A 21,767-nucleotide genomic window follows, 5' to 3' on the forward strand; every position below is an offset into this window, starting at 1 on the left:
ATTATCTGATTTAAAACAAAACAAAAAAAAAATAGGAACACAATAGTTTATGGGTCATTCAGTTTTATTACACTATTAATCAGCTTGGTATGTGTTTTTTTTTTTTTTTTTTTTACAGCCTCCGATTGCTTGCAAGTACATTTACACAACAAAGAACACTTTTTGTCAAATTAGGGTATCTGCTTCTTGGTGCATTGGCTTTGGTTAGAGGATCGTAGAGGTGATACAGAACCGGTGTTGCATTTTTCTCTGCACAAGCCAGGGATGAGTATAATAATCGATCCTTTGTCTGGAATTGATTGATGATTTTTATTTTGCCACTTGGAGCAAAATGGAGCGCGCAACTCAGCTATCACCAGCCTTTTTCGATTTTAAATCTACCAGTTTGTTGTCTAAAAAAAATAAAAAGCCCAGCAATAGTAATGCAAAATTAAGCTACTATATCCAAGAAGAATATCAGGGGGGGCGGGCATTATTAAGAACATTTGTATTAAAAGAAAATTCCACCAATAATAAATAATTCATCCATTGGAAATGTAGTCAAACAGCCATCCCCAGCGCATACAGAGCAATTTGCTTAGATTGTGCTTAGTGCCACACTGTCACTGTCGATGAGGCTGCATACACCTGACTACAATTCACATTTATCTTAAACATGTCATTATTTTACTATACAAGCTTCTAAAATGACACGTGAAAAGCATGACCCAACTGATTATTACGTCCAATATAAATAAAAAATACAATATAATTACATCCAAAACACAGCTTTGTAAAAAGCAATAACGCAGCAATTAAATGACATTTTTAATATTTCACAGCGGGGGGGGGGGGAGAATTGAACTGAGAACAACATGTATAAATGTGATCGGGGGATAGGGTGGGTGGGGGGAGTAACTACGGTATTACATACCTTACTACGTTTGCTAAATGCTGGTAGGGAACCTTCAGTGGAGTTTTTTTTTTGCGATCCAAATAAAAACAGGCAAGCTTATTCTCATCTATAGTTTCAGTAGTATCATTAAACTGTGGACATTCACTAACATAGCTGTACAAATTATACAAAGGCCGTGAGGGTAACACAGCCCGCCTCGTGAAACACACCATCACAGCTCCATCGTGCATGTGTGTGTTTTTGCATCATCTCCCAAAAAGGGGATTACCTGCACATCCCGCAACATGACCTTCTTAAGTGGCTTCGTAAAATGACACACAGCTAAGAGGAAAAAAAAAAAAAAGTATTAAAGCATCGACAGAGTGCTAATATTTTGTGTTAAGATGTCAAGACGAGTTGCTTAATGACATACTCTATCACTACTTAGAACTACGTGTGCTGTGTTTTTTTGTTTTGTTTTGTTTTTTTAGGATTGAATACACACACTGACACAATATAATGCACTCTGTATTTTACACCTTCGACTTTTTAATTTCACCGTCTTGACAGTCACCTGACAAATTATAAGCAGACTGCTACAAAGTATTGACGAGAGTGTCGATGCATGTGCCCGGGGGACGTCACTACTTTTGGGGGAAATGACAACGGGGAAAAATAAAAGAACTAAGGGAATGGAATCTCAACATCTACCTTAAATACATTCAGAAAGAAGTTACTGTGTCGTCTTGTGCTGGTTTTTTACAACAGTCCGTTTTCAATCAGCCATGTCAGGAAAATGCGTCTCCTTCTCGTTTACAGCACAACGCACTAGTTGATATATTATTCCGTTACACCGAATGAATTAAATAAACGTTTACCGGGACGTCTACTACTAAGGATACACTTGAGCCCAGAATTAATCACACTTTTGACAAAATAAATAATTATCTTCTGGCTGGATTGACACAAGAAAATTGGCTGAATGAAGTTTTGTCAAAAGATATTAATTTGGATGAATTAATCATGTTGACCAAAATTATTCATCAATCCATTCTAGGTCGAAGGGAAGCAAAAGCTGACTTGGACAATTCACATTTACATTCACAGCTGAACAATCTACAGTTTTCAGAAAATGTACCAAGTGCGTTCTTGGAATGTAAACCTCAGTATACCAAGAAAAAAAAAAAAAACGGTCGTGTTGGATTAAAATGATGTCGATGACATTCCAAGTAATGAGGATCTTTTAGAATGGCAAAAAAAAAAGTGTTGTCAAAATATAAATGACTGAAAACTCAATAAATATTAATATCACTAACGCAGCTGCTTAAAATCAATTTCTGCTGTATCGTGTCATTTCCAGGCAGAAGATACTCATTCAACAAATAACTTTGAATCCAAACAGGGTATGAATCATTGGGCCTGTCTGATATTATTTACAGTGTCCATTTAGAACGGCGACTTTATAAGAAGCAAGTGACGGGAACAATACAAATAGTTACAGCAGCTTCATACACCGAGTTGGCATGCTTTCATTAAATCTATATTCTCTTTTACAGTTATTAAATTTGCAGTACAAATCAACTTAATTACTAGTCTAAACGGAATATTTTGCTGTATATTGGCCAATTTATTCAAAACAAATGTGGGGCTGATACTCGGATATAAATAATATACTTTTAAAAATAATCTATATGATCTCATTGGACGTTTTGAAGGGGAATCTAATTTAATTGGTCGTATGTGCTGCTACATGAGGATGAACGGGCTTGCCTATTGCATTCATCTACATGGATGCACTACTGTATCAATGAGATCATATAAAGTCGACTATGAAACAAAAAAAATTATTCTAAAGCATTATGCACCATTCAGATTGTGGTGTGTCAGTAGGTCAAGTCATGCCACTGTGATGATTGTTTCAATTTTTCTACAGTATGCAAATTACAGCAGTGTAATAATCACTATTCACATTTTGCTAATGATGATTGATGGAATTGGTCATTTACAATTGGTATGGACTAAAGACTGAGTTTATCCAGTTAATTAATGATATCTCAATGTTTTCAATCCATTACAGGCGGTATGTGTGTGTGTCGGTGCATCACCATGACGACGGGACGGAACCAACTTGCTACAACTTCAGTTCATCTGCTCAAAGAATTTGTAAGTGGGATTTTCGTAACCGTGGTTTTGCATTTTGGTGAGCTGTCGCTCCTCTGGGGTCAGCATGGGGTCCACCTGTTGGAGAAGTAGAAAAAAACTTAGCAAAAGTCCGCGCTGGACCAAGTTGCGCTCCTGGGGTCCTACCTCGACGATGCCGTGGCTGATGGTGCCGTAGGGCTTCCTGCGCACCAGCAACAGACTAATGACCATCACCATGGCGATGGCCACAGCCACCACCAGCAAGCCCACCATGGCTCCGCGGTTAAATGTCTCCAAGGCGTCGGGTTGCTTTACAAAGAAAGATGCGAAGTGATGACCATGTTTTGGGCAATTTGTTTTGTTCATCATTTCTTACCAGTTCATCTCGCTCGATCTCATCGGGCTTGTAGACGACCTGTTTGAGCTCCACAGAGGTGTTGATCTATGAGGGAATTGTTAATTATTAACAATGGCATCACAAAAATAAAATTAAAATGCTACATTTCGGGATGGCTTAAAATCACACTATTTTGCTTTAAAAATATTAGTTGCATTTAAAAATTTTTTTTTTTAAATCCTACCTTTTCCTCATACTCATACGTAGGAGCCTTCTCAGATGGGGCATAGTCATATTCATCTCCTGCAAATACCAAAACGCATCATCACACTGGCTTCAATTCAGATCTTATGAAGCAAGGTGTGACTAAATCTTCCATCCATCCATTTTCAGAACCGATTATCTTTGATGCGGCAATGATTACTCGTCTTACATTCTTAAGAAAAATAATTCTATAGGATCAAGCTTAGTGCAACCACTCTGTTTACTAAACGGCCATTTTTAAAATAGATGGACAGAAAGTAAAAAATGAATCCTTGCTCACCTTTCTTATTTGATTGCAAGTCTGTAGCAACAAGAAGGAAAAATAATGTTAGAAAAATAAACCAGACTAATGCAAAAGATGTAAAACGACGCCGTCCGTACCAACGCGGGGCGGATAAGGCCTGTTCTGGAATTCTCGCTCCTCTTCTTCCTCGTCATCCTTCTCTTCCTCGCTCTCGGCTGGCAGAAGCTCCTCGGTGGTGTGCGTTTCAGAGAAGGACGTTGTCATGAGCTCGCTGATGTCGCCCCGCTCTGCCCGTACTAGTTCTTCTACAAGGAAAACATAAAATAATTTTAATGTAACCTGTTGAATTTTTTTTCAGTACTCTTCCAGCATACGGATATCATCGTGGAGCTCCTCGGCCAAGATAGGATCCTTGTAGAGAAGTGCCAGACTCTGGTTCATCCTCTCCTCGATAACATGAAGATGTGTGTACACCTGGAAAAAAGGATTTTGCAAGTGTTAAACAACAAGAACTGGACCCAGATGATAGCGTGAACTCAAAAAAGGTACAATAACATCCTTGTTGTACTGTTTCATTACGTTTTTAAAAATATTTTCATTTTTTTGTGTTTAAATTTGATCTATAAAAGCTTGCGCTTTATGGATTAATTCATTAATTCATTAATATTACTAAAGATATCACTAGTTACAATTTATTAGTATGAAAACCTGATGTGCTTGAGGAAAAAAAAGGCAGATTTGGAATTACTGAAAAAATTCACCCAAAAATTTACTTGCATCACTGATAAAAAAAAATGTTGACCAGTGTAACTAAAACTCGAAAGCGAACCAACTCCAGCGAGGAAATTGTGTTCGACATTGGAGACACTGCAGATTTTTTTTTTTAATAAAGTTGGTTCTGTAGTCAGCAAAATCTACCTTTGATCAAAGCTTCAAGAAGATCACTAGATCCTTTATCTTATTTTTTTAATCAGTTTATTGAAGTGACACCAAAAGCCCGTACGGGCTTTGCCATAGTCAGCAGTAAATCACAAAGCGTCACGCACCTGGAATTTCATCTGCTCAGCCTTCTGCGGGTCTACAGCCACAATATGCTGGTAGTGCCTGAGCGTATGTCTGCGGTCCTTCTGCTCGGCCGCCATGTAGCGCTTGAGAGCCTGCAGCACTCGCTCGGGCTGCAAGAAATGTTTCAATGCGGCCATTTTGCGATGATAGGCTTGCTTTTGATTTTCCTACCTGTGGCTCGTCAGACTGGACTGCGGTCAGGTAGTTCTCCAGGGCCAGGCGGCGGTTGTTGTTGAGTATGGACTCCACTCTGGCCAGATGAGTTTCCACCAGCCTCTGCCTCTCGCCCGCCACTTGTTCCTCAAGCGTCTGCAGCACGGACTGGAAGTGCTGCGGATGGATGATAATGGAATAAAATGGCGGCCAAGAAAGCATCTCTGCCATACCAACTGATTTAATAACCTCATTTAGGGCTTGCTGTTCTGACTTTGGCAGATTCTTTGACTCGTTGTCTGCCTCCGCCCACTCCTTCATGATCTAGCAAATGGAAAACTTTCAAGTCAGAAAACAGGCACATCGACTATTTCCATTGAAAGTAGGCATGGTGATAGACTTATGATATTGGGGGGAAAGCCCAAAATGATTCAGAGCCTGATACAGGTGTCAAACTCAAGGCCCGGGGACCAGATACGGGCCCCCACATCATTTTATGTGGCTTGGGAAGACATATTTTTCATCGACTTTGTATCATTACAAATTGTCTTCACTTTTTAAAAATTGCTAGTTTGTCGTGTAGCCTATACTGTAAATAATATAAGGCGTTGACAGTCATAATGGCCCTCCGAAGGAAAGTATGACTACAATGCGGCCCGCCTCAAAAATTAATTTGACACCCTTGCACTAAAATCAAATAGGTGGCGCAATAATGCATTTGCCATGTGTCAAAGAAAATAATCCCATTGACTCGGAATACTAAAAATGGTGCAAAAAGTAAAGCAGAGCTTTATAATCCTTGTTTTGGTTGCCCCCAACCTGTGAAATTTACCTCATTGATGCGCTTCATTCGCCGTTCCTCCAGGTCTGTTTTGGCACGCAGGAAGTTGGCATGCTCCGTGTCGTCCACCGGCTTCTCGAAGTAAACATCTACGCCGTCTGTGGGTCGAGTGGTTGTCACTGCGATTGGATGGGACAGGAAATAGAGGTAATTGTTTTCACTTTGCATGACTTTTAAAGTTTCAAATTACAGTGCATCAGGAAAATATTACTTTTTCTACCCACATTTTATTTAACAGCCTTATTCCAAAATGGAATGATTTTTTTTTTCTCTAGAATGTGACACAAAATTATGATTTTTTTATTTACTTTATTGAGGCAACTTTGGTATCAATTGCAGTCACATTTTTTTTTTTTTAATAGCACACCTATCTCTGGTCAGATTTCGGAGAGGCTGCCATGAACCTTTTATTGAAAATTAACTATCCAGCCCTGATTGATGGAATTTCTAAACTATTGTGTGTTCCCAAATACCACCAAGCAAAACAATGAGAAAAAGTGAAGCACAAAATCAGCCCAATAATAATGACATCAGTCATTGTTGTGCTTTAAAGAGGGGATAAGTAAAGTACCGCTGTCTCCTTTCATCAGAGGTGGCGACGTTGTGGCTTTGTAGTTTTTATCATAGTAGGACGAATCCAGATAATCCGACGTCTGGTAGGGGCCCGAGTCGATGGGGTATTCATACTTCTCCGGGTTTCTCACTGCTATGGGCTCCTCCTCATCCTCCTCCTCCACCGGCTCTTCATCTACCTCATCCTCTTCATCCTCATCCACCTCCTCTTCATCTTCCTCCACCACCTCATCATCTTCATCCTCCATGTCGGTCTCGTACATGTCGGTGTCGAGGGATGGGCTCGGAGTGGGTTCAATCACTTTGGCACTGTAGGAATAAAAAGCGATGATCATACGTTCCGTCTATACGTAACCAAGTTGAGTCAGTCAGTGGTGTCTTACACAGGATTAAGTATTCCGTGATTCTGCGAGATCTGGTGGCCAGCGAGGAGTTCTCTTTCCTCCAATTCGGCCTTCCCGCTGGTGCTGCTTCGACCTGGACAGCATACATACTCCACCCCGCGGAAATTTTCTCCGCACGGCAAAAGCATTCCGTAACTGTGGAGCTCCAGATTGTCTACGATGCACGCCTTAAGGAGAAAAACATTCCGGTTGTCCTCCAATGCTTTACCGACACATGTTATGTAAACATCGCGAGCTGCCGTGTAAAGCATCACACCTCTTTCGCAATGTTGTGCCAGTACACGTAACTCTCGCAGGCATCCATCTTCTCCTGGTGGAGGAAACGGCATCGGTCTGGAACCAGCAGGGCCTCGCTTACATACTCACCTTCTGTACCAACACAAAGCGGGGGTAGTGTGAGAATCATCCATGCTATAGTCCTGGTTTGGATTCACGGGAGTCAAAACTGTTACCCAGGCTTAATTTGAATATATTTTCTCTTTCTCTCGCTCTCAAAGTAATCAAAGACCCAAATAATGACTGCCTCAAAATGATTAAACCACCTCAAGATGCTCTCCAAGTGGCTCTAATCTAATAAACAGACGTGACCATGGACACTGATAAGAAAAATCATCTCTTGTCCTTTCAGTCACGACAAATTTATGATCATAAAAATGAATCCCAGACAAAGCCACATTTCATCATATCCTTGATGTCCTTAAATTTTTGCATGCCAAAATTCATATCCCCCCCCCCCCAGTGCTAGACCAGATAATTGACTTTTGGGTATTTTCCAATTTTTCTGGGAATTTCTTTCCACATTTCCACCCATTCCCAGAAGCATATTTTTGGGGTTTGTAAAAAAGTCATCTCTCCTTACATTGCATATTATGCATTTGTCTAATTTCTATCCCAGTAGTCAGTTTGGTTCTTACCTAGGCAGCGATAGGGCACCACTATGAAGGGGCGTGCCTGGCAGTGGCTCCATCCTTTCTTACACCAGTAAGGGATGTTCACAGGACTTTTTGCCTCCTCTACGTGGGAGATGGAAAGCGCTGGGTACATCTGGTCGTGCAGGTCCATGCAAAGATGGAAGAGAGATGGATGGGCATAGCAGAGGGAATGAAGAGAAGAGGAGGGGACATTTGGTCAGAGGGCAGGTTGAAGGATTTTGGTGGGGTACAGGGAGAAGACTCATGCACCTTTATCACACCATGCAAGTACCATCTTGTTACTGTCTTTCTAATTTGCCATTACTTTGAATAACTGGCAAAAAATACGATGTTAAAGATAAAGGCCCCCTGAGATTTATTGAGCAGATGTCAACAAATGTAGAACACATTATGAGTCATTTAATAACAAGGCTGCTTTGGATCTATGTGTGCATATTGTGGCCACCAGATGGCGCTTGGTTGCCCTTTCCTCTAAAATACATACAGTGCTGAAGGGGGGCGGGGGGCGGTAATTTTGTGATTGTCATATAATGAGTACACAAATCAGGAAAAAAAGAGGATAATGTAATATTTAGAAAAAGTCAAATTGTGTGAATAGTGAATTTTTTATTAATGTTTTCATTTTTATTTATTATATAATAATTGTAAATGAATTTATAAATAAATTATGTAGAATATCATATATATGTATATATATAATTCAATTATTATATAATAATTGTAAATTAATTAATTAATAAATTACGTAGAATATTGTAATAAAATGTAATATTGTATATTCCCAAAATTTCCCTGTAATACAGTATTGGCCCAAAATGTCCCTGTCACTTTTTTTGTTCTCAAGCCTACCTCCTGACAGTAGGAGAGAATTTCACTGGGATCTTTGAAGCAGTCCTTGCGGCCTTGAGGGTCCGGCTCCCACTGGCCCGTCTGCGGGTTCATGTGCAAGAGCTGACGGCCACAGAACATTGCAATCTGCGGTTCTGCCACCTGGGGGCTGGGGCCATTCACCTCGCTCATAGACAGGGCCTGGAGGAGAGGAGGAGGGAGACAAAGGAGATGAGGACGAGTCGATACAAACCCAGTGACAGATAATAGTGAAGCTGATCTAGGGGCAAGTGGGCCTCACGGATAATTGGTAGATGCACTCTAGCAATAAACCCGGCACTGAGGCACTGACCGGGGGGTTGGGGGGGTGAGATATCAAAACAGGAAAGTTAAACTAATGCACCGGGGGATCGCGCTTTAAAAGGATATTGACAGAACTCAAAGTCAGGGAAGATCTATTGATAGCTCAGTTTAAAAAAAACAACCAATAAGAAGCTCGGTTTATTGCCGCATTTGCCGGGAGCACAGAGAGTTGAGGCGTGCAGGATGTAAATATATGCAATCTAATAAACATTCAGTATAAAATATAGTTTCCTATGAGTGCACGGCAGCCTTCTTGGATGTTGTTATTGATCGTGGAATATGTTGCCTCCACCCTGGGAGGACCCCGGGGACCTCGCACAGAGGAACAAACGGGCGCTCGAGCTGGGAGTCAGGTGTTAAATCTTACTCATTGACCCGTGAGCCACTTCACTACATTAACAACACAGTGCACACCAGCACAAAGGAGTCCAAATGCATTCACAGACACGTACAGTGTGGCACCAAGAACAATAGCACAGCTTCACGAAAGCCACACAAAGATGGTTTACTAATGCAGAGCACGATGAACATTAAATCAAATTTGCAAAATCATCTGAGAAAAAATGAATTAAAAAAATAGGGTCCTTTGCATAGCGGCAATCTTTTCATATCTGCAGACGGACTTGGGAGATAGAGATGACAGGGAGGCTGGAAGCAGCGCTGAGCCAATTAGAAGAGAGTTGCCCGGAGGAAGAAAGTGAGAAGAAAAAAAAAAGAGAGATGAGAGTGATGCCTGATCAAAGAAAACGCAGCTTGGGCCGGCTTGCAGCTCAACTGTTTGAAGTTCTCATTAAAATTCACAGTGATCATTTTACATTACTGTACTTCTTATAGGGTAAATAAATTACATATCAACAAATAGTTTACAGGTGTCCCAGTAGAAGCCGTGGTCAACTTTGAACAGAGCAATATAGGCCCTGATTGGTTATATAATTGCTAGAAACTTCTAATTAAAAATTACAATTTTTTTTTTTACCTAAATGTTTTTAAACGTGTGTTGGAAAAATTTGCTGTGCTTAAAGCAAGAAGAGAAAAAGCCACTTTGGGTCTCCCGCTGTGGATACTATTGCTTTGTCATGTGGGCTTTCCAAACAATCTTGCCTTTTAAAATAACAACTCTACTGCCAATGGAAAAAAAAAAAAAAAAGCTTCTTGGATCTTGGCCCTTGCTTCTATCTTCATCTTGGCAGGCGACTTCTCTCACGCCGGCTCTCTTGCAAGTAGCTGCTCATCCAAATTAGAAAGTGAAATAAGTGCTTGTTTGACTTTTATTGACGCTGTTGTATGCCTTCGTTGCTTAAGGAATGCATTTGCTGAGCTTGCTGTCCTGTGAAGCTGCTGAGCTGACGTCTGAGCAAGTATCTCTGTTTGACGTGAGCAAGGTCAGTACTTCCGGATATTTGAGAAGATAACCCCCACACCCCGCCACCCCCAAGGTCCAACCTCTCTCATTTTGCTTGTGCACTCGCCGAAAATCAATGCAGAATGACTGCAACTGAATCACCCCCCCTCCCCCCTCCGATCAATAGGAGTCCATAAGGAGCACGAGGCTCCTGACTTCCATGACAGCAAAGCTGCACTCCAACCTGATCTAGGATCAGATTAGATGTCCCTGTTAAGTAAGAACCTCTTTTAAAATGCTCACTTTTGTTTATTTTTATTTTTTTTCCCTCCACAGCTTGTCCCAAAAGCCTCCTGCTGGTTGGTGACCCAGTTCGAAATCACACGCATCTCCAAATGCTGGTAAGCAAGAACCACGCAGCAAACATCACATGCAGCAATGACGTAGTAGCTGACTCCATTTTGCCTCATTTAGATAATTATCAATATTATTAATAAACAATTATTAGTCCAGGTTAGATCCAGATGAAAACAAACGGAAATATTATCAGACTAGTCCTGTGAGTATCCCAAAACCTTAGTTAAGCCAACATATCATCTGGTGGTGCTGAGTGAATTGCGCCAGCGGGCCGACACAAGAGTGCTGCATCATTAATAAAGCAACGCTGATAGAAAAGTGGAGACGTGCATTGACTTTCTGCCTCGATTTTTGCTGTGCTTGGGTTCTTTGTTTGCTCTCATGATTTTTCGTTTCTACCCGAGAGCTGTGCGTGTACTACAACTTCTCCATAGCAGGAAGCGTTGCTAACAAACAAAATGTTCCCACAGGGATAATAAGGCACTCAACCACAGAAGTTGCACTACAAATGTGTGGCTATGTTTATGTTTAATTAGAAGCTGCACTTAAAACTTGGGTTGGAAGAACACTGGAAGACACATTCTTCCAGCAACCGACACTTGGACATGTTTGAGTTCAAGCCCGAGCAGTAGATTTATTTATTTTTTCCTCGGGCATCATTCCCCCCCTCGCTCAAATTAAATTTGCAGCACCTGTTCCACCCTTCTGTTGCAGCATGACTTCATCCTCTTTAATGATGCAATCTCTCGACGCTGGCAGGCAAGCCGGGGCAGGAGAGGCGTAGCGGAAAAGCCCACCTATCATTTGTCACCTATTACAATCTGCTTCCTTCCTTCCACCATTCCATAAATGCACCACCGTCAGAGAATCATGCCGTTGTCTTGCTAAATGCAACACATGCTTTAGTGTTACAGAAACAGAGATAGGAGCAAACAATCCATTTTTCAAAAAAATCCCCCTCCATTGCAGAGGTTCCGTTTTGGTTCAAATGCTGATGGATGGATTGGATGGATGGATGGATGGATGGATGGATGGATGGATGGATGGATGGATGGATGGATGGATGGATGGATGGATGGATGGATGGATGGATGGATGGATGGATGGATGGATGGATGGATGGATGGATGGATGGGTTCGGTGGATGGATGGATGGATGGATGGATGGATGGATGGATGGATGGATGGATGGATGGATGGATGGATGGATGGATGGATGGATGGATGGATGGATGGATGGATGGATGGATGGATGGATGGATGGATGGATGGATGTTAAGCTGTGCATGCACAAAACGTGCATACGTGTCTTTGTACTCAAAGCCACCTTGATTGGTGGTTGTCCCTAATCTCAAAACACCTCCTTCCATATTTCTTTATATTCCCTTTTCCCCTCGCCATTATGAGCGAGCAGTCCGTATTTAATATCGCTCCATCCTTACAGCTTCGACACAATATGTGACACGCCGCTGCTTCCACCTCGACAACGCCCCACCTCGATCCCGCTCCCTCGGACACTGCTAAATGACCCGAGAGATTTGTGAGCTTTCATCACTGTAATCATGTTAGTTAATTATTCATAGACTCCATCAGACGTCTTCCTGATGCGGTATGCATTTACCAGAGAGCGGTAACATTAGTCTGAGGGCCTCTCATTGAGCGGGAGGGGACAAAGGAGGAAGGAGCTCTGAATATTGAAACTCATTATTATCCATCTCTGACTGAAGACTAATTGAATGCATTCATTTTCTATTCAGAGGAGAGTGAACGGAACATTACGCATTGTGTTCCACCTTTTGTACCGTTGCATAATCCCACGGCAATTGATCAAAAACTGTCTAAAATTCGAGTCAAACTCAATCCGTTCCAACAGGTATCAAACTCGAGGCCCGGGGGTCAGATGCGGCCCGCCACATCGTTTTATGTAGCCTGCGGGGACAAATTGTGCATCAAACTCATGTGTCATTGCAAATTATTTTTAAAATAGTTTAACAGTTTTTACTAGTCTGATTTGAAAGTGAGTTATTTGTCAGTTTGTTTTGTATCTTATACTGTATATAATATGGAAAAATTAAATTTAACACTCCCGCAATAATGTAAAGCCGCCACATTCGACACATACGGCAACTCACTGCGCTTCACACAAACAGACACAAAAACGAAAAGAACTTCCACGTTGGGCGTATAGCGACATGCTAACTTCCAGTCGGCATGGAAACGCATAGCGACAACATGAGAAACGTGTTAAAACTCACAGACGAGTTGACGCCGTACATGGCGGTACACCTCAGTGTTGGCTGGACTATCTATTACATAACCCATCGTGATCACGCATTTGACGATTATTTTTTTAATCAGATGGTGTCCCAGTAGCTTGTAACATATTGACGGTGTTATGCCACCAGAAATACTTCATGCCTTGCCAAGCATAAGGTCCGTTCTAGTTCTTTGTCCATCATCATCATCAGCAAACAATTCTTTCAGCTTATCTTTAAAGTTTCCACTGTACATTATTTGATGAATGCTTTTTAGCATTTAGAGGCAAAATATGTACCGCCATGATAGCTTTGTCTAAATCCAGCCTCATCGGGCCAGATTACAACAGTCCAGCTTCCAGCTGAGCCCAGTGGGAGCAGATGGCCCCATAATCGCTAAGGTTCATGCCGGTTCTCAAACAGCAGCCAAAACGGGCTCCTGATATTTATTTGCAAATAGGGGCCGGGAATCCCACGATATAATTTTGTAGCACAACACTGTAAAATATGTGTGGATTGTTACACGTCCAACGTCATTACTGCGGCGACTCTTCATTTAATGTGCAAAGACGAGTCATTTGATTATGTGCCCATCATATGGATGAGGCCACGTTTTTACACGGAGCTGCTCTCATCAGAAGTGACAAATCCTTCCCGTGGTGCTACTTTGCAAATAGCGAGAGTAATAAGGGATGAATTCCCACATGATTGTGCGAGATAAGAGAATTGACTGATGAATGATGGGAGCGCACTTGATGCCCAAGGGGGCTGAGACTTCACTTTGCAGAGATGACACTCCCATGATTCATAATTAAAAAAAAAATCATGTTCATGCATGCCCTCTCTTTAACCTTATCTTCTGCTAATACGGTCCACAAATTTGTCATTTATTATATTATCAAGTCAGATCAACGCAGAAAAAAAAATCTTAATTTTCGATCCATTTGGGAGTAATATTCAACTGATCCAAGCCATGCCTCCTGTTCCACCCACGTTTCAAAAAATGAGTCGCAAGCAGCCATGACGCCGCCGAGCATGACAAAAACACATGAAACAGACATTTTTGAACAAATCACGGCCGCCTGTCGAGAGCGTGGGAGGCAAAACTCTGCATGATAACATCTCCTAAAGCCAAACCAGGAAATGCATATGAATTTATCCAAACAAAAAAAGATTTTGTCTTGTACTGGTTTTCTCGTCGATTTTATTTTGTGCAATTACATAACCAACGCTGCTAAAGCTCCATCCCAGTTAAGCAAGACAACATGGGAGTGCCAACATGTTAATGCTGAACGCTGAGAGCCCGCAGATGTGATTTCAAGCTGAAGCGCTACCTCGGGGGGATTGAAAGAATCAAAGGCTTAGCAGAGATTTCACTGCTGCAGGTCGGCTGAAATTTTCTACAGGCAGATTGGAATGTATACAATGCAAACGACCAACCGACCATCTTTTGTAACTGTTCAGCCATAAATACAAACAATATTGGCTCAAATGTTGGCATTCCTATTATGAGAGAAATAATATAAATAAAATAATATAAAAATATATATTAATAAAATAAAATAATATACAATAATACAAATAAATAAATAAATAAATAAATAAATATTATATTATATATGATCATGCTTTGTTTGTATACAGTGCATAATAGCATGTAAGTAGATTAAAAGGAATAAGTCATCTTATTTCTTTTAATGGCCTCCTGAACAAATTGCTGTTTACGGAAATTAAATAAAAGGCCCGATAAGGATTTAAAGCCTTTCCACTAAAAGCCTTGACATGCATATGGTCAGCTATTAAAGTGACAGCCCCTAGTTTATTTTTATACTTACACTATGTGGCATATATACATGTGTCAGAGTATAATAACCTGCCGAGGGAGAACGGGTGCAGCAAAGGGGGGGTTAAAACATTCATATATCTTTCTCCTTTCGTCTCATATTTATGCATGCTTTCAATTGCAATCTCATCATGCCACTCCCCCGGGAGTCTGTCTGCGAGATGCATTTTATGGAAATGAAGCTTTCACTTTATAAATGGGATACATTCTGCGAGAGGCCCATAAAGAGAAAGGGGGGGGGGGGGGGGGGCAAACTGGTGGGTGTCACCATTGCTATTATGATATTGTCACAAACCAATAACAATGTTATCATTTAGAGGTAAAAGCAAAGAGTGACAATATTAATTTGATACAATTGTGTGGCACAAAAATTATAAAATGATTGTTCCACGTTGTCAGTCATTTTTCATTCCAGTGTGTCAGTCTTGCATGTTTACAAGGGGGGAGGGGTCGAGCTGAAGAGCAACTTGATGCGGCGCTCACGTTTCACATTAGCCCCCGCTCACTTGCCCATGAACACCCGTCTCATTTTTAGCCCTCTACTTCATGTTCCTCAGCATCACTTGGCCACTGAGGTTGGTTTCCATGGTAACACCACCCACAGGAGCAGGCTACCTTCCCTGTTACCGTAGCAACTGGTTCCCTACAGACTTTCCTGTATGTCACTCAGTCTCCCTCTCGCTTTCTCTCTCTCTTGCACGTAAACAGTCCTTCCTCCCTCTGTTTTGGTTCACCACCGAGTCCACATATGTTATTTGACTGGACCTTCTCGCCTCAGCAAGTCAATAATCACCCACCTAATGGTTGGTTCTGCGTTCCGCCTCCCTGCCTGCTTATTTACATGCCTTTTAAATGACTCATTCTTTCCTAGGCCCTATTAAAATGAAACTAAAATGAAACATCAATAATATCACAACCACTAATAAGAACGCGATGGTATGTAATTTTCTCCACTTCCTGATTGGCTGAAGGTGATCTACTAGGTCGGTCCACCCAGGATTCATTTGCTGAGTTAAAAAAAAAAAAAAATCTCAGATGCTCTAAGTTTCATGCTGAGTTAGACTTGACTCGAAAATAAGGCCCCTGATGTGTGTGTGAATAGTTGCCACATAATTAAAAGTGGACCACAAGGTTTATCCAACCTAAAAAGGAAAGACTATTTATTTTTTCCTTGCTTGCTCAAGGGGATTTGTGGCCTGGCTCAATTTTGGTGGTTATGAACCGCTGATGTAGAGAAAAAGTTCAAAATGCAAACTTTGTACACAAAGTTCCATCTGTGCAAAGTGAAATGAAAAATGTGCCGGGTCAACTCCCGGAAGCTCGGTCTCACCGGCCATGGAGTCAATTACTGTGGGAACATTGGGTCTCGAGAAAGAGGAAAATGTGAAATTCTCATTCGTTCATCCAAAAGCACTTCTCACAAGGAATTGCTTTCCATATTCTGAAAGAGACTTAAAACGTCCGACAACGAGGCTTTTGTTTGCCATCATAGTCATCTAGCATATCAAATTGACCTGATGTGGGAAACGCGGCAGCACACTAAAATGCTGACAATCCAGATTTGGATGAACACCAGAATTTGGGATTTGGGTCAGGATGTTAATTCATTGGGTCGTGCCACAACAACAGCACGATTTTTTTTCCCTAACATCTGCACATCACTTTTGAAGTTATCCTGAGGTTGGGAGCTTTGTATACTACAAATATACAAAATTTGTATATTTGGATTGAGTTGATAAAACAAAGTTCACAGTTTGAATAATTAAAAAAAACAATAATTAAATAAAATAAAAAAATAATTGGATTGAGTTGATAAAACAAAGTTCACAGTTTGAATAATAAAAAAAACAATAATAAAATAAAATAAAAATAAAAATAAATAAATAAATAAAACAAAAAAATAAATAAAACCAAAATAAAAAATTAAAATAAACATTTAAAATAAAAAAAATAATAAATCAAAGATAGCGAGAGTAAAAATGTCACATTTAAGTGAGGGGTAACGAGGACCTCTGAAATGTGGCAGACGAGGCAAAGGGGGACTGGAGGTGAGAGCCAGACTATGGGATTTTCTACTGTGGGGGGGGGGGGGGGGCAGGAGGCGGGCTGAGTAGGAACGAGCAGGGAGTGAGAGGACTCCGCTAAAAGAGTGCGTGACGAGCAGGAGCTCAGTCTTCTCCACGGCCTTCAATAATTCATGCGGCCTCTCCTGTGGCCCCATCGTTCTATAGCAGTCGCTAAGGTGTACACTATGCAGAGATGCGGAGAAAATAACGCTTGTCTTTTCTCAACAACCACAACAATACGCAGTCGCTAACCCACCAATTACACATTCCCCAAACCATGCAGTAAAGAATGTACCATTTTTCTTTTATACAAGCACCGCCGTCCCCCTCCCCTCATCTCATTTCATAGCCACCTCTGAATACATGCTTATGACAAAGATGGATGTCTTTGCTCTCCCAGCTGCTGGATCTCAAATAGGGCTGGTTTCCATTAACATGCACTCCACCCTGCAACCCACATAACTCTCTCTCTCTCGCTCTCCCTCTCTCTCCCTCCTTCATCTCGCAAATCCTCCACAGCACCAGAGCAAAAGCCTTTTCTCACCAGTCAGCCCTCCATCTATTTAGCCGTGGCCCCACCCCACCCCTTTTTTTTTTTACATGGAGGACAAGTGTTATCACAGAACTGCAGATGTTTTCAAAGGGCCCTCCTTTAAAACCTTCAGCTGGCAGCTGCAGGACCAAACATCTCGCTTTGCCCTTGAATTGAACTGAAACCCGAGGAAGCTATGCAGGGTGTGAAGACTTTGCATGCCGCTGATATCTTTGCCCTGCGAGACTCCAGAGCCAGATGAGATTAGGGATGGCTCGCCCCGTATCGCGTGCAGACAAACATCTAAAACCAGATTTAAAAAGATACATAAGTATCGAATCTTCTGCCTTTACAAAGCGAATAATAACTCAGTCACATAGATATTTATCAAGCGCCGCCATCTTCAATTAGCAAAGCGCAGTCCCAAGTCCGGGCCACGTCAAGGTCTAATGCGGAACCAAGGTTAATTGCCGTTAAATCAAGATTAACCACTGCATGTTTCCTGTCACATGCTATTTTCTTTCCTCTCCAAGTCTGCAGTACAAATCTGTTTGGACCATGTGACCAAAATAAGCCAATCAAATCGTTTGTTTGCTAGAAGAACCCTAACCCAAGAGGCTTGCTACATCCTGGGTAGTTGCCAGCATCACAAGAAACAAATAAATATTTTAAGTACAGCCAGAGCGAGGAGATAGCAACATGGCTTATGTGCTGCATATTAACAATAATTCTTTCCTGTGTTTCAGTGCTGCTGCGTGTTTACGATGACCCTGCACGTTTAAGCCATTTGTGTGCATGTGTATCTCCAAAAGCTTAAGGGGGGGAGCCAGATACACAGAAGAGGAGGTAAGATATAAGATGCCCACTGGCACTCGGATATAGTTGAGAGTAGCAAGCACACAGGAATCCATTAGTGGAACCTGATTATCTCTTAGCTCCAAAATTAATTAAATGAAGGGGCGGGGCCGTGTGCCTGTTTGTGTGTGAGACAGCGTAAGAGAAAAATCTGCTTGTTCTCTTCTTTTCTTGGCCCAAATCCTTGCATTGAAAGGCAGATGCTTGTATTCCAGAGTTAAGCCCGACATTTTCTGCTCGTGCTGATGAAGATGGAGGTGGTGGGGGCTGTTTGCTGATTTTATGACTCACTCATTTTTATTGCATTTCTTCTTCTCGTCTCTCTTCGGCACATCACGCCTCTGTTTCAGCTTGACTTGTAAAACGATCAAATTGGTTTTGTTTTGGAGGTATGACTTGTCCTCATTAGGGTTGGTGTCTAGTCACACTCACATTCGCACCAATTAACAAGTCGCAGGCTAACATGCACGTTTAGGGAAAACTCATGCAAAATAGCAAAGTCACAACTGTGACTCAGACATGCTAACTACAATTGCCCAAATTGTGAATCTTACACAAATACAGTAAATGCATGTTAACACTGCTTCACACTCAATACCAGTAAAAGAAAAAAAAAACAATTTCAGACTAAGAATAGCTTTTTTATTATCTCTGCCAAATGCCAAAGCTGTTACACACGGAAAGCTTTTATCCTCCAATGCGCATCTAAATTCAACATCTATCCTCCCATTACTGAACTACTTCAAAACTAGCAGCCAAATTATCATATTTGAAGCATCAACCTTTTCCAAGCATATGTTTATATGTCAGCACAATTAAGGTTTACATCCATCTACTCCCATTTATTTTCTATGCAGCTCATCCTCATGAGGGTCACGGGAAAGCTGGAGCCTATCCCAGACTGACTTTAGATGAGAGGCGGGGTATGCCCTGGGCTGGACGCCACACAAATTACCCAACCAATTTCCATTCAATTATGGCAAACAAGATCCCTTTGTTGTGGCTCCCTACTATAAAAATGTGGTTAAAATCTTTATTTTGTAATTTGCATTGGGGACAAGTGACCAAGTGCCACCATACAGTAAAATACAGTAGTATAGTAGATCTAAGTGTTCATGAAAATAATATTGCTCGTCTTTCTAGTGGTATTAACACCGCACTTTGAAAATCCACGTCATAGCAAAAGAAGACAAAACAAATCATTCCTGTTTACGAATGCGCTTCATTGACCCCGTGCAGAGGCCGCCATATTGACATTGACACCCTTCCCTTCCCTGCCAATGTTGAACTCGATTGTTCTCTCACAAGTTCACAAGCAGCCCGTGAAGGTGATAATATTTGTCGTCTTCTCAGGGAAGACCTTTTCTGTCATGATGAGCGCCACTCACAGCTAAACGAAGCCATAACGTAACATTGTTTATATGACAAGCGAGCCACAGTGCGTCTTAAAAAATAAAGGATGTACTTCGTTGTGGGACTCTACCAATAAACGTTGGGAGTTATTTCTCAACGCAGTGCAGTAATAAATTAAAAAGCCGCGCCACAAAAAGGGAGGATTGCAGCAAATTTGCCCCATTCACACATCTCAGACGCACGCTGAGTAAATCAAGGCAAGCTGACACTTCTATTACGACTAATACGCGGGGTAATCCAGCTAGCCGACCCTCTCGCCGTGTAATCTTCGCTATATAAACCTTCATGGGCAGGTCTGTGTATGTGCGCTCCTCCTCATCCTCCTCAATGTTACAGTAATCCCTCTAAGGCTCTTACACATGTGAAATTATTTAAGTATGAAAAGGAATCACGTCACCCCGCTGTTACAGACTCACTAGGGGGAAGATGGCTAATAAATAAACAAATCCTTTGACAAAAAAGGGAGCAAGGGGGAGGCTGACTTTAGTCACTCTTCATTTTTGGCATTTGACATCAGCATCATTTCAAGCGGGGGACATCGTGACTCAACCAACGTCACCGTCACCTCTTGACAAATACACACACGCTCAGAACGAAAAAAAAAGCAAATAGAAGTTCTTTTACAAAGGAGATGATGGCAATGAAATATAAGGCTGAGTCCTAATTCTTAATCGATCATCTTGAATAAAATGATCAATATGTGACTACTCTTAAATTTAGTAGCTGAACAAATTAGCGCCCCCCTGGCCTCATTGAAATTTAATAAGAGCTGTGTTGAAAAGAAAAATGCAGTATTCTGTCTAATCAGCATTTATTTAACATTATGTTTATTATTGTATTTATAAGTTTAGGTTTATATTCCATTGATGTGTGCATCCTCATTAAAATGTAATTGGAAGAATTGTGAATAGGTGGTTGCCCCCATACTAACTCTAATCCATAAAAACATTAAATCCTTGTGGGAGGTAATAAAGGTACAGTGCATACAGCTTTGGGCCTGCTACGTGGAGATGAGATGGGAGAGAGAGGTCGAGGTAGCCCATTGATCTGCAGTTCTCCACTTCATCCATCTTCTCTATACATACTTAGTGATGAAGACAGATTTCCCACAGATTGACCCTGGGCTTTCTTATTTTAACTCTACACAGCATAACGTGCATTAATTCAACTGCATCTTGATGCGAAGTAGGGAAACCTTGTAATATCGCTTGTACTACAACCTTCAAATGTCTTTTCACTGTCACGACAGTGATTGAATATGCATGGCCATTTCCAAGGCCGAGGAGGTGCAGCCATCCTCTCCAGATGAAAAGCTTGTGTCTTCCTTGTGACAGGAGCAGATGGAGAGACAAGGAGAAGCTGTTTGATGTCCATCCTCCCACCATCTTCCATATCAGATGCAGGCCGCCTTGTGCTTGACGCAGCAAGCCAAATAGTCACAAGACAACGTTTCTTCTTTGTTCAATTATAATCTTCTATCTATAGCGTGTGATAAAATTACACTTTGGATTTTGCACCGTCACAGTTGTGTGTGGATGTGTTGTGTCATCATCACTCGAGGAGCTGCAGGATGCGTGTACTCATTAAATCTCGGCATGAGTGTCACAAATAGTGAAGTGCGTTAGAGAGTAGTAAAACCATATTAACGCTGCAATCATGTGCGTAGTTTGAAAAAAAAAGGAGAGAAACGTATTTGCACCATAGTCTTACCTCGACGTTTCCCTTTGCGTACAAAGACAGCACGGCCAGCAAAATTGGAATTGAGGATTGTCCCATTTTTGTTGTCCTCCCTTTGCTGTTGTTTTCAGTCGACCGAGTAACTAGAGTAAAACGAGTGAGTCCAACATAAGATCAGCCGATATGATGCTCCTGAGACACCTCCTGCGTCTCCGCGTCCAGTCGCAGTGTGGCTGGATGTGGATCATCCGCGACTCGCAGAACCAAGCCCTCTTTCTGCGGCTATTTATTACAGGCTTGAGCATAAGGGGAACGTTCCGCTTGGCAAAGGGCGTCATCTAGTGGTAATATGTTGACACTGCATTAGAAATGCAGTCGGGTTCAACTGTAGGAGAAAAAAATATGAA

At 41.5% G+C, this 21,767-nt stretch overlaps 1 protein-coding gene and 1 long non-coding RNA gene across 2 annotated transcripts; one reads left to right on the forward strand and one right to left on the reverse strand.

Annotated features, from left to right (window-relative positions):
* Positions 1 to 46: 46 nt before the first annotated feature.
* aplp1 (amyloid beta (A4) precursor-like protein 1) lies at positions 47 to 21,630 on the reverse strand. The gene is made up of 17 exons (XM_049731249.2): positions 21,394 to 21,630; positions 8,679 to 8,858; positions 7,812 to 7,941; positions 7,154 to 7,266; positions 6,877 to 7,064; positions 6,492 to 6,802; positions 5,912 to 6,039; positions 5,329 to 5,403; positions 5,098 to 5,256; positions 4,908 to 5,036; positions 4,236 to 4,335; positions 3,999 to 4,166; positions 3,898 to 3,918; positions 3,598 to 3,656; positions 3,393 to 3,458; positions 3,182 to 3,325; positions 47 to 3,112 (listed from the first exon to the last, which is right to left on the reverse strand). The coding sequence occupies exons 1-17, from the start codon at positions 21,457 to 21,459 to the stop codon at positions 3,014 to 3,016; spliced, it is 2,136 nt and encodes a 711-aa protein (XP_049587206.1). The 5' UTR covers positions 21,460 to 21,630; the 3' UTR covers positions 47 to 3,013.
* On the forward strand, positions 5,927 to 21,205 carry LOC125975610 (uncharacterized). Its single transcript, XR_007483981.2, has 5 exons — positions 5,927 to 6,067; positions 10,323 to 10,402; positions 10,699 to 10,763; positions 18,162 to 18,261; positions 21,018 to 21,205. It is a non-coding gene; the product is annotated as an uncharacterized lncRNA (long non-coding RNA).
* Positions 21,631 to 21,767: the final 137 nt, after the last annotated feature.

The sequence above is a fragment of the Syngnathus scovelli genome, chromosome 9 (genome assembly GCF_024217435.2).
Source record: "Syngnathus scovelli strain Florida chromosome 9, RoL_Ssco_1.2, whole genome shotgun sequence".
Classification (NCBI taxonomy): domain Eukaryota; kingdom Metazoa; phylum Chordata; class Actinopteri; order Syngnathiformes; family Syngnathidae; genus Syngnathus; species Syngnathus scovelli.

Coding starts and splice junctions, on each gene's coding strand:
- aplp1 (XM_049731249.2), bottom strand. CDS start 21,459: ATGGGACAATCCTCAATTCCAATTTTGCTGGCCGTGCTGTCTTTGTAC. Junction 8,859..21,393: donor ACGCAAAGGGAAACGTCGAG/GTAAGACTATGG, acceptor CCTCTCCTCCAG/GCCCTGTCTATGAGCGAGGT. Junction 6,040..6,491: donor TCTGATGAAAGGAGACAGCG/GTACTTTACTTA, acceptor ATCCAATCGCAG/TGACAACCACTCGACCCACA.